The sequence below is a fragment of the Numenius arquata genome, chromosome 19 (assembly GCF_964106895.1).
Source record: "Numenius arquata chromosome 19, bNumArq3.hap1.1, whole genome shotgun sequence".
In the NCBI taxonomy this organism is placed as follows: Eukaryota; Metazoa; Chordata; class Aves; order Charadriiformes; family Scolopacidae; genus Numenius; species Numenius arquata.
Genome location: NC_133594.1, coordinates 10,000,046 through 10,022,858, shown reverse-complemented (window position 1 = coordinate 10,022,858; position 22,813 = coordinate 10,000,046). Strand labels below are relative to the sequence as shown.

At 38.1% G+C, this 22,813-nt stretch overlaps 1 protein-coding gene across 1 annotated transcript in view; it reads right to left on the bottom strand.

Moving 5' to 3' along the window:
- The window catches only part of CNTRL (centriolin), a 33,025-nt gene extending 11,555 nt beyond the window's left edge, over positions 1–21,470 (bottom strand). Inside the window, exons 1-23 of the mRNA XM_074161005.1 lie at positions 21,241–21,470; positions 19,524–19,779; positions 18,967–19,100; positions 18,511–18,641; positions 17,038–17,179; positions 15,990–16,176; positions 15,677–15,870; positions 13,781–13,900; positions 13,032–13,257; positions 12,452–12,561; positions 11,136–11,330; positions 8,473–8,626; positions 7,509–7,729; positions 6,632–6,808; positions 5,844–5,978; positions 4,885–5,030; positions 4,233–4,413; positions 3,088–3,267; positions 2,605–2,784; positions 1,924–2,040; positions 1,358–1,502; positions 826–965; positions 177–363 (exon numbers count right to left, since the gene is read on the bottom strand). Coding sequence (XP_074017106.1) covers positions 177–363; positions 826–965; positions 1,358–1,502; positions 1,924–2,040; positions 2,605–2,784; positions 3,088–3,267; positions 4,233–4,413; positions 4,885–5,030; positions 5,844–5,978; positions 6,632–6,808; positions 7,509–7,729; positions 8,473–8,626; positions 11,136–11,330; positions 12,452–12,561; positions 13,032–13,257; positions 13,781–13,900; positions 15,677–15,870; positions 15,990–16,176; positions 17,038–17,179; positions 18,511–18,641; positions 18,967–19,100; positions 19,524–19,746 — 3,625 coding nt within the window. The 5' untranslated portion in view covers positions 19,747–19,779; positions 21,241–21,470. The remainder of the gene's footprint in view (positions 1–176; positions 364–825; positions 966–1,357; positions 1,503–1,923; positions 2,041–2,604; positions 2,785–3,087; positions 3,268–4,232; positions 4,414–4,884; positions 5,031–5,843; positions 5,979–6,631; positions 6,809–7,508; positions 7,730–8,472; positions 8,627–11,135; positions 11,331–12,451; positions 12,562–13,031; positions 13,258–13,780; positions 13,901–15,676; positions 15,871–15,989; positions 16,177–17,037; positions 17,180–18,510; positions 18,642–18,966; positions 19,101–19,523; positions 19,780–21,240) is intronic.
- Positions 21,471–22,813: the final 1,343 nt, after the last annotated feature.

Here is a 22,813-nt window from a genome sequence, read left to right as displayed (position 1 = left end):
ACATTCTATGTAATGTAAAAAAATCCAATAAACACTCCTTAAAGTAAGTAATGAGTTCAACAGTAATAAACATTTATAATTCATTCATGCATATCAAAATAAATTCACTATGAACTCTAAGCAAGTTCATCTTTAGGATGGCTCCTGAACATTCTGAGACCATGAGACTGACTCACCTTTACCAGGATTTGTTTCATACAGTCTATTTCTGACTGGTGAATAAACCCAACGTCCTCCTGGAGTGGGCAAGTCTTCCCTTCTGCACTGCCTGTCCTCACCCCCACTTTTTCTGGGGGGGAACGTGCCAGAACACCGTAAACAAACTCCAGAATCCTTCGTGCTACGGGAAGCAGGAGTTGAAGCCTAAAGAAAAAAGAATATGTGTTAATCTAGAAGTAACAAATCATGTAAAATAAGTTTTGTTGCAGACATTCTAAAGCACTGATTTTCCAAGGACAGGCTATACATACTCTGCTTGCACTTCAAAGCACAATGCTGCTTTAAAGAGAATGCTAAATATATTTTAACAGTATTTCTCTTAAATTCAGACAAACACTGTTTTGCAAGAAATGATTGTCTGTAATGCCCCGTTTTAAATCTTTACCTAATGAATTTACAGAACTGCATTTTGAACAGTTGCCTACAAGATTCCTATTGCTACACAGTAACAAGCTTTATTGGGGAACGTTTGTGCATGTATTCTTTCAGTATTTCTCTTATACACCAGTCAATATTTTTTCTTAAGTTCCTCCCAGGCCTAGCAAGTTTATAAAGGATTTTCGCATATCAAATTGCTTTCCACATAACAGGACTTTTATTTCTGACCTGCGATGATGGCATGTAATACCAGTATCCCCTTCTTCTCAGTGGATCTGCTATGCTAGTGATGTAATCATTCTGGTGTGAAAGCACGTTTCTGAGTGCTGCAATTTCATCTTGTAAGTTGTCAATTTCCTCTTTGTTGCCTGTAAATTAATCACAGTTTTATAGGCTTAAGGTAAATAATAGTCATAAATACTGCATTCAGCTTTAATTAAAGTAACAGTTTAAAGCTTTTCCCTCCTTGTTATCTTGTTAATGTGAAGGAAAGACCCATACACTTCACATAACTGCGCTGTCTTGCCGTTTGCTTCATATACACAGGTACAGAGAATCCACTGAAGCACAGTGATTTAAGGACTGACTGTATCCTGTATAGAGCTGTAGAGGAAAGTATCCTGAACAGTTTATTATCCTGAAATAAACTTCCAGAATCTGAACAGCTTCTCAGATCAAACAGCGAGAAAATATGGAGAAGAAAGTGAAGTCTTCTGCATCCATACTTATTTGTATGAAATGGAGAGAAGAGAGAGCTTACCTGTCCCGATGTTATCCAACAACCATCTTAAACGGTCAATTTCTGCTTTTTGTTGCTCCATCATTTCTTTTAGTTTATCAATTTCAAACTTCTGAGAGCTTGATGCAACCACCTTCTCACCAGCTTTCTCCATTTCATGCTGAAACTATTTAAAATGTAAGTTTAAATCAAAGCAAAGCACTTCAGTTTATACTGTGCTACAACTTCTTCAAACATGCCCATCCGTCCCTACAAAAATGCTCATTCATGTACCAAACACATGTACCACTTTGAAGGAACAAAATCGTTCTTCCCGTCCCTTCATATGGCCCCTTACAGACACAGCCTCATAAAGGCATTTAAGCTGATAGTTTTCCTTACAAGTCTGCTATTCTAGTCAGTGAGGTTTTCATTCTGTTCTTCAGCATACGTGAGGGGAGGGAAGAGCACTGTGATTAAGGAAAGCCTGAGGAAAAAGGGTGGGGCAGACAACTTTAAATATGGCATTTTCAGGAACACATTGAGCCAATACATCCAAGTATTTTATCCTCCTCATATAATATAGAGCAAACAGATCTGCAACCTACTTGTTCTTCCTTCTCTCTGAGGAGCTGTTGTAAGAATTCTATCTCTGCTTCTGCTCTGGCAAGATCCCGAGCTGCACGAGCTGCCTCAGCACAGAACTCTTCAGCTTCCTCAATCTCCTAAAATTGGAATTTTAGTTTGAGCTGTAGTTCGCAAGAATACTTCACAAGCTGGCAGATGTCTCCTGCGGCTTTGTGAAAAAGCTGACTAACAAGAAGCATCAGCACTTGTCTGTTCTGGAATTCCAGAAGTCTATGTAAAACAGCATTTCTCGTTTAACTTTACAGTATTTCTACAGAGGAGATGTTAGTATTTGGCCAAAAATGGATCCTGGTTTTAAAAACTTGAAGTGAAAGAACAAGCTTCCATAGTCCCTTCTTTTGCTTTTCTATCTTACGTATTCTTTGACTTTCAGATAGTAAGAAATTAAACTTGCCTCTCTCTCGCCTTCTAACACACAGCAAGGCAGCCAAATTTGGCCTGTCCATACCCAAATTTACTCAGGTGTTCATCTACTACATTTCAAGACGAGACTGTCTGAAGCAAGAGCTTCTGCACAGCAGGACAACTCAGAATAAAGCTTTGAATCTGAATTTAAAAGACATCACCAGGATTGTTCCCATTATGATGGCATTAGAAAGTACTAATTATATACAAGCAAGTAATTACCAGTGTTGATTTACCTCAGCTCGCTCCTGATTAATTCTGAGAACAGTCCCATGAAGAGCCTTCAGCTGATTTTTAGCAATGGAGAGCTCCGTGGCTGCCAGTTTATCTGAAGTGATGATTGCTCTCTTTAATTCCTTCAGTTCTTTATCTAGACTGACAAATTGCATTTGTGCCCTGGCATCTTCTATTTTTTTCTGAAACCAGGAAACAATAGGTTTTATAAGTTTTAAGTAAAAAGCAGCACAGAAGAAAGGCTTTCTGTTGATATGACGAGTTTTTTGCCCACACATATTCCATTTTGTATTGGATACATAAAAGTAATAGAAAAAAAAACTAAAGCAAGGACAACCAATAAAATTTAAGGAAAAAAAAAGACGTTATATTAAACCTCTGCATTCCTTCCTGTATTTGATCTTAGAAAACAATAATTCATAAGTTTTCGAATATTCTTTTCGGAATAAAACAGAGTCTGTGGAATTTTTCTTACTCATTCCTACCCTTTTCTCTAAATCTTCCAGTTGAGCAAGAATAGTTTCTTTCTCTTCATCTGCCTCCTGGAGCTGTTGATCAGCAAGGCCCTGAATTTCTTCCATGCTCTTTATTTTTTCATGTAAATGTTGAATTTCATTCTCTAACTGATGGACCTTATTCTTATTCTGCCTGTTTTCAGCTTTAACCTATAAGTGAAATAAATTAGAATGAGTAGCCAGAAATATTTTATTTTTTTTCAACCAAAAGCCACCCTATTTTAATGATTTAAAGAAACAACTTTGGGGGAAGTGCAGTTACCAGCATACCAGAAGGGAAAAGATAAAGAACTGCTTTGCCACTGTAACTATTACATTTTAAAAGTGCCTGAGTTATTTTGGTAGTGGTATATATAGTGATTTTTCAAGGTGATTATTAGCTATATTATATGTACCTATAATTAAACTCTTTGCTGCCTCTGAGACATATCATTGAGTCTAAATTCTAATTCACCAAATAATCAGGAAAAAAAATCATGAAGACTATTAATAAAAGTAAATAAAATTCAGACTCTACTGTTACATGAACACCAAAAAACAGGTCTCTCCTTATCATACAGCTAAAATTTGCTTTGAGGTTGCTTGTGGAAGTTTTAATGTACATTAAACCCTTCTCTAAGCAACATTTTTGCAAGCTTTATATAATAAAAGCCAACAAGAGGCTGCAAAAGAGCATGTGTCCTGTCAAATATCCGATATAACACTTATCAAAAGAAAGCAAGAATGGCTGATGCGAAATACAGAATCTACTTTAACCAGAATTTCACAGTATACACAGTACAGAAGTGGTCATTTGTTTTCCCCCTTCAAAGATTTTCCCAGCTTATACAGTTTCTTTATAACTAAAAGTACTACACGATGTACGTTTATGCACAATAGGAAAATGGTTCGCATTCCTGTTCTAACCACAAGTAACAGCATCCTGCTCTGATGCAAGTTGTCAATGTGTTTCTGACAAGTAAATGCATTCAATTTGTTTACCTTCAGTAAAATTATACCTCTCGGAAAGATGGAGGGTAGCAAAGCTACATCCAGAGTGACACTTCGCTGCACGTTACCTTTTTTATACTACACTGAAATTGTCTTATTCTTGCTTTTGTTGTTTTGATACGTGCCTGTCTATATTTCTCCTGTACTTCTTCCAGTTTTTCCTGCTGGGATCCCATTTCTTCCTGCAATTGTCTCTGTCTAGCCCATGCTTTCTCTTTTTCCCTCTGAGCATCAGCAAGGATGTCATTAAATTCTTTCTGCAGATTTGCAAGGCTTTTCCCTAAAACATCAGCTGAATTCTGATATCTGAAAGAGAAACAAGCCAGGTTCCAAGACAGAAAATTAGCAATTTTAAATTTTGACACCAGATACGGAAATAATGAAGCCTAATAAAATAGTGTAAGTTTAAGACATGCAATGTAAATGAATCCAGGTGCAGCACTGAACACGTTACACTGCACAGACCAACCTCCACCCTGGCTCTATTTATCCCATTCTGTCTTTGTTTTTTTACCATTCTTTATTGCTGGGGACAAAGTGGGAAAAAGTTTATCCTGTCCCTTGCAGTGGAACCCAACAGGATTGCATATTTTCTTCAGCAATACAACTACTGAGCTCCCGTGATGTTCTCTTAACAACCACTGGGTGCTGAAGTTCACGTTTGAACTGCCCCGAGTGGGACTCGGGAGGATAGAGCACACGTACCTTGCTGCTCTCATGGACTTACCAACATCACATGCACAGATCTAACACTGTTTGGACTTTTATTTTACTCACTTAATCTCTCCAACTCCCATTTGAAGCTTTTGCTTGAGTTCATTTATACGAGCTAAGACTTCCTCAGGATGAATTAAGTTACCGACTGCATGGTTTAGCTGATCCTGAAGATCTTTAAGCTGTTGTTTCAGGAGATTATTGTCTCCCTAGAAAAAAAAAACAAAAACAAACCCACCCACATAACCATAAGCAAACAAATGTATAAATGATAAAAGCTAGGATTTTTAATACCTAGATTTGTTTTGGGGGTTACGGGCGTGTTTTTTTGGCGGCTTGCAGTTCTTTGTAGGTCCCTTCGAAATGAGCTGTTCTATTCTGCTGTATCCTCTGAAAGGTATGTGAGATACAGCGCGTGAGAGTGGGAGAAAAGGGGGTTTCTTTGCCAGCCATATTTTGAAGATCTTGAACCCAGTATATTACCGGTGCCTAAAGAAATCCTGTTGACTGAGCCTTTCAGCAGCTCTGTACACCTATGCAGTTCATAAAATGCCTGCAAGTTCAAGGATCGCAAGCTCTGTTGCCTACTTGGATGCCATTACTATTTTGTGGCAATTAAGTAAGATTCCTCAGGATCACAGCTTTAAATACAGGCAATAAACTTTGCTTCATGTATTGGATCAGCTTTTTCTTCTGCATCCAAATAGTTTTCTTACTGACATGTACTGGATGAGGCTTGTGGGAAATTAAGATTTATATAACAATTTATCAATCCCTCTGCAATGTAACTGAGCAGCTCTAAAATTATTTCAAAGCTCAACCTAAATATCTAAAATAGACAGATGGAGACTATGGTATAGGGTTTCTGGACAAGAAAATTGAAGTCAGGAAGTCATAAATACTACTGAACTTCAAAACAAGATTCATACAGAATCATTTAAAATTCTAACGACTTTCCCCTTGGGGGAGTAGGGAAACATACTGTGCATCAGGTAACTTTATAAAGGCAACAAATACTTCACCTGCAGTTGTTTGAACTGAGAAAGGAGCTTGCAATTTTGTTGTTCCTTCTCTTCTGCCAGTTGTGCTTTGGTCAGAGCATTCTCTAAGGCTTGCCTTTCTTTTTCAAGTTCAGCTTGCAGGGCTGACAGTTCCATCTACAAACACAAAACCCCTTCACATTAATATCCCTGCTCCCAACCCCACCCTGTCACCCAAATACACCACAGCTGTATTTCTTATAACAATATGACAACACCTCCTAAAACCAAAAAAAAAAAACCACCACCAAACCCTAGAAAACAACCCCAACCATGTCAAATTAACCCATCACCATATATAGGTAACAGGTTTATCTCCTAAAACTTCATCTTCATCATCACCACATTCATCTTTCACATCACAGCAGAAAGCTACTACTTTATAAATTTTAAATTATTTAAAAAAATTGATATAAACCTCAATTTCAATTACAAAGAGCAATGCAACCTTTGTCTTTCACCTGCTGCTTTTCACGGGACTGCTTTAGTGACATTTCTTTGATATGTGCATAGTTTTCTCTTTCCAAAAAGATGCAGATTGTTGTTTTCCCTTTACATATGGTGAATACTCTCTACAGGGTCCCCAGATGATCTGTACCTTCAATGCAGTTACAAATCCTAACAAACTGATACCACCTTCCATTTGGGGACACACTTAAACCAACAATTATTTGCAAGTCAACGCTGGAGACGTGCTAAGGAGGAAAGTTTGGTTGTCCCTTGTCCCAGGGTATATTATGCCTTCGGCAGCTCAAGAGCTCTGTTCTTACCTGGCTAAGTTGTTTCAGTCTTTCCAATTCTTGTTTTTGCTGATTGGCTTCAGCGTCTCTGTCTCTCAGCTGGGCTTCCAGCTCAGCCTCGTAGGCGCTGATATCCCCTTGTGCATCTCTAAGTGATTCGTTTATTTCTCGCTGCTCTTGGAGCGCACCTTCCAACATTTTGATTTCCTGGAATTTTTACATTCCTTTTAGAAATATGTACACAGGAGAGCCAGGACTTCTTAGAGGACATTGCCTCTCTTCCTCTGTTACTCTGGAACTCACTATCAACGTGACAGAAGACAGATCAAAGTAACTAACCCTAAACACTAAAAGGTAAAGCTAGGTGGCACTACTACATTCAAAGGTCAGGTCAGTGATGCTACTGTGACAGACTGTACAAAAATCTACACTCAAGTTAGAAAGGCATAGTGTGAAGCGATACACATTTGTCCTGGGTATTAAGGTTTACATAAAGCTTATCAGGATGCTAAGACAGCTCTCCGAGTAACTGCTTGACAGGACAGACACAAGCTAATGATACACGCATCCTCGGCGAGTGTCCAGCCAGTTCTCACTGATGCAATTCACTACGATATCGACTGCAAATCCATTTTTAGGAATGTCTGAAAGGTAAAGCTTGCATTTCTGAGACGTCTCCCGTAAGTACAGATTTACTGTATGTCTCTTGCAACTGGTTTGAAAGGAAAATTCTGTTCTAAATGTGCATGGGCATAACTAATTGAAGTGACCATATAAAAAAAATCATTTTATCCAAGAAACTGTGCTTTGCTATTCCAAATTTTGCCATTTGCTTATTTTTATTTTTTTTTTAAACATTTATTCTTCACTATCTGAATTTGGGAAGAAACATAGTACTAAGCCTTACTTGTCTCATATTTTCTGCATCCATGGCAACTATTTCCAGGTTGTTTCTTTCCTTTTCTATATCTGCCAATCTTTGTAGCAAAGATTCTTTATCCTTCTGCAACTCCTTACATTCATCATTGGCCTGTTTCGCCTGACACTTAACGCTTTCCAGGTATTCCTGTAGTCCAGTGATAATACTTTCTAAATCTCTTTTCAGTGCTTCATTTGTTGCTATTTGACCTGCGGAAATGCAAAACAAATTTAGTTAGCTAGATTAGTTATTTAGATAGTTAAGAAGCCACATTTCTTTACAAAACAAGAAAACCTGCCTTTCTTAATCTTCTTTAAGATGGTCACCTATTGGAATATGTAGAAACAAGGAACTAGAACTCAACCAGAAAATGCCTGTGCTGTTTTAAAGGCTAGGAGTTCCCACATTACCCTATTAACCCGGCCACTGGAAGAGTTAAAAAGAAACTACAGTTCTCTGTGCACTCTGCCCCCAACCCTAAGCTAGCATTTGCTACCTTTACACCTAAATCAATTTTGTTTCGGTTTTCATATTCATATTATTTTCTGGAATATTTAGTTAAGCTACATAAACTAGGTATATAGTAAATGTAAACGTAAGTTTAGTTCATTGACTTTATTAAGTCAGTTTCCAAAACTTCCTCCCACCTTAAGAGAAAAAACAAATAAGGAAACCAACACACCTCTCTGCAAAATTCCTTCCCCCAACCATGTACAAGTGAGGAACATCATAAAACATAAAAAAAATATTAAAATATCTATTTTTAGATAGATATATATAATAAATAAATATTTATTAAAATAAAAAAAAAAATCTAAAATCCTTTTAGATCACTTAAGAATAGTTTTTCAACCTCTTCCTATACATTCTGTGTTTCAAAACTGAGTCCTTAATTCAATTGTCACATTAACCTAAATACAAGGAATACCGTAAGACAAAAAGAAAAATTTACCATCAGTGAGCTGCTGCTCCAAGTCCTTGATTTCCTCAGTTTCCTTCGCAATCCTAGAGAGCATTTCATCCAGGCGACTCTCAAGCTGTTTGTAATGTTTGTTCATTACATCAAACTGCTGTTCCTTACTTGCTTTTTGAGCTTTCATGTGAGCCTGTTGGAAAGGTAAAGCGGGGGAGTGTCAATACAGATTTAAAAAGTCAAATCAGTATTTTAGCTCAGTTCCGCAGTGTCTTACTACCAGCGCTAGAAGTCACAAGTATGTTGAGTTGTTGTGGTGCTTGGGGTTTTTTTTTTTGTTTGTTTGTTTTTCCTTCGTTACTGCCCCACAAAGAATCCCAGATAGGGAAGCAATCTCTGTGACTAGCAGCATTGTTAGTAGTCTCCCCCTTGCCCGGGCATGATGAATAAGGCCTGCATTTATAAATTATTACTCATGGCTACTACCTTTCTTTCTGCCTTTACTTTCTGTTATACAATTTCCTCTTTCAGTCAAGAAGAAACATGATTTCCTCCAGAAGCTTTAATCCTGTCATCCTGCATTGCCTTCACAGCAGAGGATGCTTTAGAACATGTCAGGTCACCACCCAAAGGAAAATACTCTGAACAGCCAGCAAGTCAGGCCAACTTTATAGCAAAGATTTACTTAAAGAAATTTATTTTTTTTTTTTTAAATATTTATGGGAAACACACCATACCTGCAGCTCACACAGATTTTGGTCAGGACTTCATGCATTAAGTATGAGTTTATCTGAATGTTTCAGCCGCATACAAGACTAGGTTATCAACACACTGTAGTGCTGTTTCTCACTTTTAAGAAATTACTCACAAATAATTCAAATGCCAGAAAACTTAGAAAAACACAGAATTACACTGTCATGATAAGCACCATCTTTTTTCTTACTACTCAAAAAACACATCAAGCAAGCAGTAGAAATTTTAAATACAATTTCACAGAAAAATATATGAAGTTGCTTCTGTAACAAAAGTAATGGGTAAAAGCATAGCTTTCTGTGTTTTTAATGTATTAAACTTGCAGATATTTTTAACATTCCCATTAGTACAATTCAACTTGTCACCTTGTTAAAGCCAAACTCCCATTCGGCGTTGTAAAAGTGAAATTTCAACAAGTCAAACCCAGGCAGAGGCGCTGCCGCTGAGTCATTTTGCTGCAGCTGCTGAATGTCACAAGGGGGCTGTTTAAATAAACCGAACACTTACAGCTTTGCCTTTGTCTTGTCTTCCTCCGGTACCGTATGCAAAACGCCCCACCCCCGATCTAGAATTCATTCGACTAAAGAACCGGTATTTCCAGGTTAGACAGCAGTTAAGCGGAGTCTCCCATCCCCTCCGAGCGCCTCCGCCCCGGCAGCAGCCGGCGCCCCCCGGGCGGTTCCCCGGGCCGTTCCCGTTCCCCTTCCCCGGGCCGTTGGCCGCGGCCGGCGCTTCCTGTGTTGTGATTTGAAGCGGGAAGGGCCGGGCTCGCTCCCGGCGAGGGGCCGGGCCCCGAGTTCAGGGATCCTGCCCCAAACGCGCACAGCCCTGCTCTTACTTAACTGATCCGAAATAAATAAATAAAATAATATATATATATATAAAAAAAAATTTAAAAAATCGCATTTTTTAAAAGCGTTTGCAGGCCTCAGCTGAAAACCCGAACCAAGCAGAAAAACTCTTTCTTTGCATGCATCAACGCTGGCCTGAAAAGCTCACATTTCAAAAGTTTTTTTTAAAACACCATTAAAAAAGTAACTCCATTTCATTTTAATTTTAAATTTCTATAAATGTTTGCTGTACCCGAACACAGTTAATAACTCAAAAATCAAAGGTCTTGCTTCCCTGGAGATAAAAATAAATAAATAAATAAATAAAAGAAACTCTCAGGCTCAAGCTCCTCTTGGTGCATCCAACCCTGTGACATGGGACCTCAGAGACCCCATTGCATCAATCAGTAATGACAGCACCGTATGTGCCAGCAGAGAAAGGGCATTAGTCCCCACCAAAAAGGCAGTATAAATAGTTCTAATTCTGAAAAGATTTATGGAAGAGTGATTCTAGTTTTAGGATGCTGGACTAGCAGAGAAAGCCAAAGCTGCTGCTGCCTTCAGCTGTCTGCAGGCTGGAATATTAATATAAATTATCACCAGTTGTGCCAGATCAGTCACATCTGCTGCTCCCAACAGCTTTTCTAGGCTGCCCTCTTGCAAACAGACCTTTGTGCCAATGCAAGAGCTCTGGCAAAGCAGGGCTTCAGCTACAGGTCTGTAGCACTGATACAGACCTTGAAAAATCTTTAAGGCCAGATTCTACAAAGAGATACATTAAGGATTTTGTACACAGGAGCTGTCTCCGAGGCTCTGCACAGCCCTGTTTTTGCAAAGCATAAAGATCTAGTTCTTTACGTGCTGCACAGCAACTGCATTGAAAATTAGATGCCCGAGTGCTTTACCAAAGCTAGTTTTTGTGGGGTTTTGTTTGTTTAAGTTATGAGGAGTTCTATGTTTTTCAAATGGTAACAACACCTGAGGAAATTTATAAATAGCTAAAGAATATGTATTTCACAAAAGAGGTGCAACTGAATGGTAAGCAGTTAAAATAGCCTTTACCACATTTTTCAGGACATGACCATACACAGAACATAGTAAGATTTCCGTTTTACTTACATGTCTTGGATCTTTGGGATTTACAGCAGCAAGAGAACTCTGCAAGTCTTCAAGCTCTTTCTGTTTTTTCCCTATTTCTCTTTTCTGTTTCTCCATTTGGTTTTCCACTTCTAAAGCCTCCTGGCGGAGACGATGCAGGAGTTGTATCTTTTCACTCAACTGCTGTTCCAGACCTTCCCGGTTGGCCTGTGAGATCTGGATATGGCATTATCAGCACACAGCTTCATCAGCACACAGCTGATAAAGAACATTTTTGGAAGTTAAATCGGAGTGCTAGCTTAGCCTAACAGGTTGCCTAAAAATGACCTATTCATGGTTTTGAATCTTATAACAAAAACTCATAGCATTTTCTCAAAAGGAATTAGAAAAATAAAAAGAACAGTTTGCTTATGGCAACTAGAAATTCGTCATGTTTGATACCACCCCGGGAAACGTCAGAACCCTCATTTTGACTATCAGCCAAACGGTTTTGTTTTCAAACAAGACTTCAAAAGTCTCTTGTATCATTCCTTCTTGCCGTTTTAAGAAGTCTATCTGCAATGTCTTTTTTCCCCTCTCCCACATCTATGGCTTCTTAAGTAAAATATGGAAGATCCTGGTCATTGATTTTAAGGCAAGTTTAAAGACTAAAAATAGCAATAATTTATGACAGTTGTTGAAGAAATTGAAGATACAGTTTCCGTTTAATGCCTATAAATATTTAATTATTGCTGTCAATTATGTAGCTACATTGCTTATAATTGGCTGCATAACTAAACCTACACAGTTACAGTCCTTCCCGAAACGCCTTTTCTGATAAATTGCGATATATTTAATTCACACAATTATATTGAGAGATTCAGGTAAAACTTCCTCTCTCATGAATGCGCGCGTCACGTCACCAGCACTGCTTGTCATGTGACATTCTCTGTTACTTTCTGCTCTGTCTGCTAAGCCTCTCAGGAGCGATAAACTTCTGGTTATTGGAAGCAAGAAGATAAATTTGAATTTGAATTTAAGTCTCTCTCCACATAAAGCAGTGACCCTTAACTGTCCACTTACTCAAATCTGTGTTTATGTTCTTCCAAAGCATTCTAGGGAAAATTAACAAGCAGCAGCAGCACATGGAACACATTTAGATGCAATTAATTGCACTACAACTCTGACAGCTTATTTATAAACAAGCTGTCTAAAACCTGTAAGATTTTTTTGATGCATGACAAATGGATTTACATATGTCCAATGGCCCTTTTAAAAAAGGATGGGGAGAAAACCAGTTATATTTTCTACATCAACACCGCTCCACTTTCCCTTGCTATTTACTTTATTTTGCATACTTTTTTCTGAGCCAGAGCATCCTCCAGTTGTTGCAGTTCCCCTGTTACTTTCAAAACCTGTTGCTCTGCGTTTGCTATTGCACTTTGCAGTTCTTCTAATCTTCTTTGTGCTGCAGACAAAAAAAACCAAAACCAACCCATAACTCCACAAAATACATTATAATATTCTGTATAACACCGATAAGCATATTTTCTTTTAACATGTTAATAAGAATGCATTTTCTTAAAACTGATAATCAGAGCTAATACATTCTGGTTTCTCGAAAAGTTCATCTAAGGTTTTTTTTAATGGATCTTACACAATTAAATTAATGCATCAAATATGAAACCTCCTTAGCAGTGTCTTTTTAATAATATTTAATCCTTTCATCCTGAGTTACGTTAAAATAATAACAAAAAGAAATTGTAACAGTTTTGACCCAAAATGCATCAAGTACAGTGTTTAGAAGTTACAGCGCTGACAGCTTTTAACACACTATCTCTATTCTTATGTCAAGTATGTGTCAAGAATTTAATCAGTGGAATAAATTACATTGATATATATATTTTAACTTTTATTTGATAAAAATTAAGATTTTACCTGCGTGAATCTTTTTTTCTTTACCCTCTAGTAGTTCATCTAGATTTTGGAGCCGCAATTTCATCTCGGGTTTCCTACAGGAGTCATTTTCATCCAGCTGCACTTTTCCAATCTGCATCTGCTGAGCTTTGCTCATAATGTAGCCTTCTCCTATAAACATATTTCTTTTATACCTGGCTTTACCAATGTATGGGCTTTCACCAGGTACGTTATCAAGTTCAACATCCTGAAATGTATGAAGCAAGTTGTCTTTATTTCAGAAATATGGTCGTGAAATTAGAATAATTAGAAAAAAAACAGACTACACTTGACTTGTTTGGCCTTGAACATTCTTGTTATTTTATAATGGAATTAAAAACAAACCCAATTAGGGTATGATCAGTTTGTTGCAAGTGGGTAATGCAAGTTCATATTTAACTGGAGGTATTTTTTGTAATATTTTAGACTAGTAATATAGTATATACTAGTAATATATTAGATTTAATAATATAGATGTTCATTCATTGACTCTACTTAGGTAAACCATACACATATAGGTATGTATACTAATATTCAACACATTAAATGTCACTCAGATTCAGTTCAAATCTTGTAACTTATGATTTTAAAATTACACTTTTATATTCTGTAACCAATTTAATAAAGCAGTATCTGTTACAACTACAGAAAAACTATGAAGTTTTCTGTTTTCCAAGTTGAAAAGCAAGAGAAACAGCAATAAAAAGATCCACTATTTTTAAAATTATTACCTCTGATGGAAAATAATTTAACGGCTCAAATTTTGCATCAATCTTATAAAATGCCAGCTCCTGCTCCAGTTCATACTGCTTCTGGCAAGCTCGGGTTAGCTCTGCTGTCTTCTGCTTTAACTAATAAACCAGTAAACAAAGTAAGTTGCATTCATTCAAGTATCATCACCATCACACACATTTCAACTCAGCAGAGAGCAGGGCAAGGACATTAACTTTGAAACAAAGCTCACAGCAGAAAAAAGATGGTGTATTTTGGATCAGAATATCACAAAGCGCAACTTTATTACAAGATACAATATGATGACTAAGAGTAGGCAAGAGCCCCACAATTAACATAACACAAAGGATCACATGAAAGGCCTTTTAAGTTTACAGGCATCAAAGGTTTGAAAATAGATTTGTCACACCAACTTAGGATAAAAAAAATAATTTGGGTACAATCCTTTAGCAAAATCAACGCCAAATAACAAATGTATTTACTGCTACTAATGAGCAGTGAGAACTAGTAACACTTCTTGTCTGTAAAAGAAACAAAACATCTCAGTTGTCAAGTGTTATAGAGTCTATGCATTTCACTGTAGCTTAACCTTGTGCTAATTACGTTTGGAGGTTTTGTTTTGGGGTTTTTTTGTGTTTGTTTTTTTTTTTTTTTTTTAAATAAAAGTCCATCATGTGATTTCTGTTTAAATCAACTTTTCACGCTGAATACCTGAGGGAGAACATGCAGCAAAACTCCAACACACAGTGGAAAGCAGAACTAATGGAGGAAAAGAAATAGAACAGACTGGAATAAAGGAAAGGCTTAAAGGAAGATTTTAAAACCTGATATATGGCAAGCAAAAATTAACTGTGTTTCAGAGAAAAGAAGAAAAAAAAAAAAAGCAAACCAAGAAAGCTGTATCCGAAATCCACAGTGAATATAAAACCTCACTGGAACACGCTATACAAATGCTCCCACTCCAGTAGACATGCAAATAAATCCTAGAAATAAAAATAAGCATGCAACCCAGGAGCATGGTGGGGCTACCTTTAGTGAGGAATAAAGGCTCTGCGGAAAGGGAACTGTGACAAACCAATACACCAGCTAAAGGAAGGAAGAAAGCAAGCAAAGTTTGTCATCCAAAGGATAAGAGTGGGTTAAACTGCAAAATATATGCTGCTAAATCTCACTATACTGAAAACTACGTCTTAGAAATAGGCTGCTGGTTTAGCGTGTATTCACAGAAGAAACAGCTATAGAAGTATTAGCTATAGAGATTTTGAAGGACAGAATTTTAGAGGACAAGTCTAACAAGTATGATAAAAGCCATATTTTAATTTCCAATCACGTCATTCACAACCAAGCACTCTCAAGTCAATGGGACTTTTCTTCCATTTTATAGCTACCAATGAAAGATACCTGTCACACCTAAGCTCTCAGAATGAGGTGAATAAAGTACAAATGAACTAATGGACATTACCCAAAATAATAATCAAGGGGTATTACTGACACACTCCACCTTGGGTTTGGAAAAGCATTTTATCTTTCCCCTTATTGCAGCAGCATTTTAAAGTCCAAACAACAGAGGAGACTCAGTACATTGGCAATTTAGCAGCTGGAGGATCCTTAACCTTTCATCAACTGACAAAATTTTAAACAACAACAAAAATTACTAGAGACAAACAAATAAGTTACTATGAGCTCTGACAAGAGTGATACAGATTACTGGCTCAATATACTTACTTTTTCCACAGAAAGAATACTGAAGAACTGATCGCTAAAAGTTGAAATGCCTAAGTGTCTTGATTTTAAACATAAATCTCCAGCCATTCGAACTCTCACACTGACTGCTTTGTTTCTGAGGACAAAACTGTTCCAAGTCACTTTTCACTTAGTGAAAGTGATTATCTTACCAATTCATTTTTGGTGCCCAGGTCCCTTTGTAGGTTTTCATAGCTTTGTTTCTGTTGCAAAGTCTTTTCTTTCAATGATTTGTTGACCTCATCTTGATGGCAAAGTTGTTCAAGCACTTTGGACTGGTTAAGTTTAAGGTTCTCCATCTCCTTTACTGTCTTTTCCAACTCTCTCTCTAATTTTTCTATCTCTTCTGAAAAAACAAAATAATAGAAAAATTCAAATACAAAAGCTTCTCCTTCTAAATTTAAGTGTTGTGTCGTGCACTTTTGTTCTAACATATTATTGGTTTAGTTCTAACACATATATTACCTAAATTAAACCTCTCTAGAGCTTCCTGCCTGTCATGGTTTGTCACTGGCTGTCCATCCAAGTTTTCCAGTGCTCGCAAGTGGAATATGGTGTACAAGCGATAGTGAGGCAGACTCACAACTGGATTCCCAGCAAGGAATAGAGAAGTCAAATCCTGTAGAGGCTTTAGTTTAGCTATATCATGGAGCTAAAGCAAAAACAAATGGAACAACGATTAGACATCCTTCCAAAAACAATTAAACCCCCATTCTGACTGTATAGAACATTTTGTTTGGTTCATCTCAAAGGCTCTTTTTTAAAATTTATGCTAAAGTGGAATCTCTTAAAACCTACCAAAACACACAGTACTATGACTGAAGTAACTTCCTAAAATCAAATTGTTTCTTCTATGAAAAAATACCACTGTGAAGAGGACAAATTTCATCAAGCTTGACCTTGGAATTTTCAAAATATCAAGGCCTGTGGATATATATAACCTTCCATTCCCCCAGACTTACTCCTAAGAAAAGAGATATTTTTATCACGAGGAATACTCAAACAAAGCTGGTTCATCTCTCCTCCTAAGCAGCATGACTCCTTCAGGAATTTTATTAAGTGACTTCATTTCATAGACACCCTTTTGTAGGCGCACAACATGGAAATTAACCTGGACCACAGAAGTAAATCTAGTCATGTCCTAAATACAAAATATAAGCAAGTAGCTTATTTACAGGTCTCCAAAACCATATAATTAACTTATCGTAAGGGACACCACCAGTCACATGCAAAACTCTTCGCATTATAACCAAGTTTTTCCTAAGATTTCAACAACTTCTGATTTCCTGAACAACATAATACAGGTTTATGCTTTGAATACCTGGCACAGCAGGAGAGATTTTCTGATAAACAACTTTATTAGGCTCCCAGCGACTGTGTTTCACAACAGACTTTGTGGAAAGGCATACAGCACTTACTCAGGGTAAGTCAATCCATGTAAATGTAGCATGAAAATCATGAAAAACCACGAAAAGATTCTGAACAATTATTGTTCCTAACTCTAATCACTTACTGATGATACTTTATTCTGTTTCAAATTAAGGATGCGCAGGGATCTCAGTTTCTTCCCTACCCACATTGGAATATGCTCAATCTCATTCCGTGCAAGGTTCAGCTTTTGTAGATTCTGCATATGTTCTATACCTTCAATTTTACTGAAAAAAAAAATAAGAAAATCATAACTTACCATGAACCATAGCAAATTTACAGTGTAAATGAGGCATTATGGATAAACTACAGCAAAAATCTGTCTCAAATAATTATCCAAGAGAGCAGCAAAACCAGTTGTTTACTGCCACAGACTCACAATTCAAATTAAATTAGACCAGTTTACTTCCAAGTACTACATTAAAAAAAAAAAAAAAAAAAAATCACTGCAAGACTTTATTGCTCACTGTGGCAAAACCTTTACTTTTACATATCTTAATTTTAACATTAAAATTATTTTAATGTGTAGTAATTCCATTTTAATATGCAAAATTTGGTTTTTTCCCCTCCAGAGAACGTTATGGGACACAGATGAACCAAAATAAAGACATGTTGGTTTTTCTTTTCCATACAAAGGGAAGATCAACTGTAAACTGAGAGCATACAAACTCCATTTGTTAGTGTTTTCATTAAAACACTATATAGCTAATAAGGAAAACATAGTAAGTTTTAGTTTACTTGGGCATTTATCTAAAAATATGAGTATTATAACAGCACAGTAAAAGTACAGTAGAATGGGCTCTTGTGACTGCGCTATTTTTTGAATAGAAACCAACTGTATATAACTCAAGTCTGAAAAGATACAGCAGTAGCTAAAAGCTACTCTGACCTTTTCAATTCCTGTTGTGAGAGGAAGTTGCGTGAATGCAACGTGTAGAAATGCCAGTGTCTTTCTTACTTCCTATTGTTGCCTTCTCTACTGAAATCACAGCTTCTCTACTGCAAAGTCAGTCTCACGTAAAGATCATAATTCACTAAAAGACAAATTAAACAAGGAATTTTGCTATTGCCTGAACCAGCGCCCTTCAACATTTTTATACCACGCAGAAAAGACACCAGACACTCAAAAAAGTGAAAGGGAAAAAGCAATTTAGTGAGTTTACAGCCTGTCTGATGAAGTCTATCTGGCTTCCTCTCCTAAAAGAAAATTTCCTTTATTTACCTATAATGATACACAGTAAAAGTTTAATTAAATTTTTAATGCATCTAATTGAGTTATTATACACTCCTCATTATGGTATCTGGAAACCTCTATTTCTGGCTTGGTTTCCCAGGGAAACAAGTTTAACTGCAGCCATGGGACACTAAGAGCACCTCCACCAAACTATTTATCCTTCAAATACATAAGAGCTCCTGCTTTTAAGAAGATCTCACTAAAGCCTGTTAGTCTTGACATACAACTGATGGGAAATTCACCTTAACTGTTCACACCTGTGAGACCTCAAGCAAGAATGTCAGCTTTATTGTATCTGGATTTAACAAACAGTGTTTCTCTTACCTGATTTTGTTGCAAGACAAATTGAGTTCACGCAACTTCATCAGTTTATCCAACTTCTCAATCTTCTCTATTTGATTGTTACTAAGATTTAGTGTCTCTAGTTTAGAGCACTTTTCCAAGTTTTCTATGTACTATAGAACAGAAAATTAATCCATTAGCATTTCAGCTTTTTTTTTTTTTTGAGAAAGACAGATTTCTATTCTTAACAACCACCTATTCATTCAAAAATACAAAGTATTGTAACATTTTATTCATCACAGTTTCACTGTTCCATTCTAAAACCTTGCTTTAGGTATAGTCTTCTATGGTGTTGGAAGAGGAAAACTAAATTTTAAATTTACAGTGGACCAGTCTCAACTAGCTGTTTACATCCACTTAAAAATAGACCTTTACTAAAACAGAAAGCAAAATGAATTTTTAACTTTGTTTAATTACCAGTTATTTTCAATTACTTACCTTAAATTTCTTATCCCCATCCTTTGGGGAAGAAAGATTCAGTGAGCTTATAAATGCCAAATTTTCCTGTTTCGACAGACCTTTTATAAGGGATTCAGTGATGTACCTAACTCCTGCGCTAACACCATTTTCATCTGAAATTAAACAAAGAGACTACCTTCAGTAGTGAAACAATTGGTGCTTTTTATATTAAGTCTTTTACTTCACACTGAATACTGGGAAGACATTGAAAATTATCCCCCCCCCACCAAGGATGAGAAGAAACAGCACACCAGAAGCATTTACAGGAAATGACACGCCAGAGTAAACGGGTAGGCTTTTGAAAAAAGCACAGAATGCATCTCCTTTCTTCCCCCCGGCACAGAATGTAAGGAGTGTCTCATTATTCTACACAGCTTTCATTACTATTATTTCCACATTTGAATACCAAAAGATGAAAGCAAATTTTTCAGAGTTCTTTCCAACAAATCATACATCTTTAATCATACAGTCCACAGAATATTGGCTTCTTATGCTTTTAGTAAGTACTTTTATACCAGCAGTTATTTATACAATACCTTTATGAAACTTATACTCAAAAGCAGCTTCTACATTTTCTGCTGTAATATCAGGTTGTTGGTGCCTCCGTTCCGTGCTTTTGCAAGGAGATGGAGATGTCTGTTGGCTGAGAGGAGATGGTGATCTGGTATTTGAACTGACAGGAGACATTGGACTAGGTGTCTGAGAAGCCGACATCTGTGTTTTTCTACATAATGCTTTTCTTACTGAGCCTTTCTTCATTGCCAAAACCACAGAATATCATGAGACTAGCATCTAGAAGAACAGAAATAAACATCAGTCTGTACATAAGTCTAAATCTTAATGGTTTGCATGCCAACAAAATTGTCTTTTTAGCATAAGAAATTATTTCCAGCAATGATACGGTGCCAAAAACCCATATATAAGCCAATTCTCCAATAGGTGACAGCTTCCAATTTTCACGGGCTAACACGTACTGGGAGGAATGGTATACCTGTTTCCTTACACCATTCTACAGCACAACACCAGGAACTGGCTGAACTGCTTTCCGTTTTGCAACTCATCTTGGTAACTGTCCTGCAATGTATGGCTTACACAAAGTCTGTCAGGTCTGGGGATACTCTCAACTCAGCCTAACATAGTTGGCAGAGGACAGAAAGAGACGACTAGGTCCCAATTGTTTTTACCAAAGCTGGAAATCACACACTTTACAAATAGAACAGCAAATACAAGCAAAAAGAGACCGCAGCAGAAAAAAAAATTAAAATTAAAATCCATCTAGCACTGGCATTCCTTCAGTATTCCCGTTTCTACAAACAAGTTATTCCGTGACTGCCTGGGAAATTCCGGAGAATGTTAACAGAAACTTCCCCCAGTGAGGAATATATTTCCCTAGGGGTTAGTGTAAGAAGCTGTCATGTACGTGTTCTGTGCATGTAGCAACCACCTTCAAGGGCCAGGTTTTTACTAAAATCTAGACCCAGTAAACAAAAAGCACATTTTAAGATGTTCTTTATGATAGAAATGTACGCTTTTAAAGGAACTTAGAGGTATGCGAGTGATTACATTGTACCTTGAGAAGATTTTTTTTTTTTGTTAAAATGGATGGTTTTTTTCCTGAATCTTCAAAAAGAAAGGAAGAAAGAGCGAGCCGCTCTGTTCAATACTCGGAGGCACAGCTCATTCAGGGCCAGCAAGCTGAGGCAGGAGCGGGGGAAAGGCGGTGGTGAGCTACTGAAAAGCTACTTGGGGAAGTCCGTTCGTGTTTTAAGGAGAGCAGTTAAGACGTTTTACTGCAGTTTCTTGAGAACAGGTTGTGCTCTTGCAATGAAACCCAGGACAAAACTCACGCATTGGAACAGGCGGGTAAGGGGGGAGCGCTGAGCTGACCCGGCCGGGGCAGTCCGTCCCGGGAGAACCCCGCGACCCGGCGGGGAGCTGAGGGGCCCTCGGTGCGGCTGCTTCCTTCCCCCTTCCCTCCCCGGTTAACGGCAGCGCACCCGCTCCATCCACCGCCGCCACAGCCGAGCCCCCGGCCTCTCCCCGCCCTCCCGCCACAGCCGGCCCAACCTGACAGGATGGCGACCACCCGGCGGGACACGGCGCTGCCGGCTGAGCCCCGGGCCGAGCTCCCGCCCGCGGGGCCGGGCTGTGGGGCAGCACGGCAGCGAGGCGGCCGGGGAGCGGGGGTGCTCGCTGAAGGGGGACGCCAGTTCCCGCCGAGGGCGGTTCCCCTCAGGCCTCCGCTTTGATTACCTGCGTTGACATGGTAACGCTGTTTCACCGCTTCCCGCTCGTCGCCGCCGGGGCAGTGGCGGGCAGGGCAGCCTCCGGGCGACCCGGCGTGAAGGCAGCGGCTCTCAGCACACCTCTCTCCCGCCTCGCTTCCTCCGGCAACCGTTCGTCGTTTCTACCAGCCCAGGCCCAAGGTGCTGCGGTTCCTTTAAGAGCCCAGAGTAAGGAGCCGAGCCGACGCCATTTTGTCTGGTCGTTGGGTGAACGGGCCCGGGGGTGGGGCAGGCCCTCGCGAGGCCGCGCCTCTCGCCGGCGCGGCTTTCCCGCCGCTGAGGGGGCCCCCGGCGCGTGCGCCAACGGCCGCGTTGCCTCAGCGGCGGCCGCTTCGCCTTTGACCAGCTCTCAGCAGGCGGAGGGTGGAGTCTGAGAGGTTTTGTTCTAATTAACGCCCAAGTCACTGTATAAATAGCAAAGCCTAGTCTGGTGATAGGGTTTTTTGGGGGTTTCTGGGTTTTCTTTGTTGTTTTTGTGAGTGTGTGTGCAGTGTAAAATGGTCTTTAGATGGGTTTTACTCAGGAACGTTGTATGTCACCTTGGAAATACTTGCTCTGTTTGATCATGGTAACTCAGCGTGGTAGGCCTAAATTCCCACAGTTTTCACAGAAGTGTTGAAATAAATCTCTTGTAATGGTTTTGGACTGTGTGTGTTACTTTGGAATTTATGTGACTAGGGGGTGAAATACAGGGTTGAGAAATGATTAGGCCAAAGCTGGAAAAGAATGTAGGGAAGGAACGTAATTAGATTTAAATATAATTTCAGAATATTGTTAGGCTTTTCAAACGTTTTCCAGTGTTCTTTACTGTTTGCTCCTTAAAGTTTATATACCACCCATGTAAACTTACTGTATGAATTCTCATTGTTTGGTAAATAAGTAATTTGGGCTGTTATTTTTAATAATATTAAGCACCTTACATTTATGGAAGATTTTATTCTATATATTGTTGCTTCCCTTGCAGTTCATTACATCTGTTGAGAAGCCCAAGTTGGCCTTCTTGTAATTTAATTTTCTATTGATCAGAAATAGTTTTGTAAATGTCTTTCCCGTAATAGTTGACCACGATATTTATTTAAACTCGAGAAGTCTTGCGCAACTTTAGTTTAACTTTTCCTAAACAAGGTCCTATGCTTAGGTATTGAGCACGCAAAGGTTTTGTCGCTAATATTTTTTTAGCAAATGCTGTTTAAAATAGTACATGTTCTAGATGTGTTGTGCCCTAATTTTTTTTCATTTTGCAGTTTTATTTGTAATGGAAGTACTCAGAAATTTGGCATAATCAGGAATACAAATTATTAAAAGAAATTTGCAAGCAAAGAACTATTACAAAACAAAAAAAGGAAACTTCTGTTCTAAGCCGATCAGCACATTATGTTTGATATAATTCAAATGCTTTTTTTCTTCAGATGCAAATTTAAAATCACCCAGATTTAAATAAAAATTATTTTCTTGAGGACAAACTGATTCTAATTTTTTGTATGTAGAGGTTTTTTTTTACTACATCGGAAAATCATGTGGGTTTTTTTATGTAGCCACCA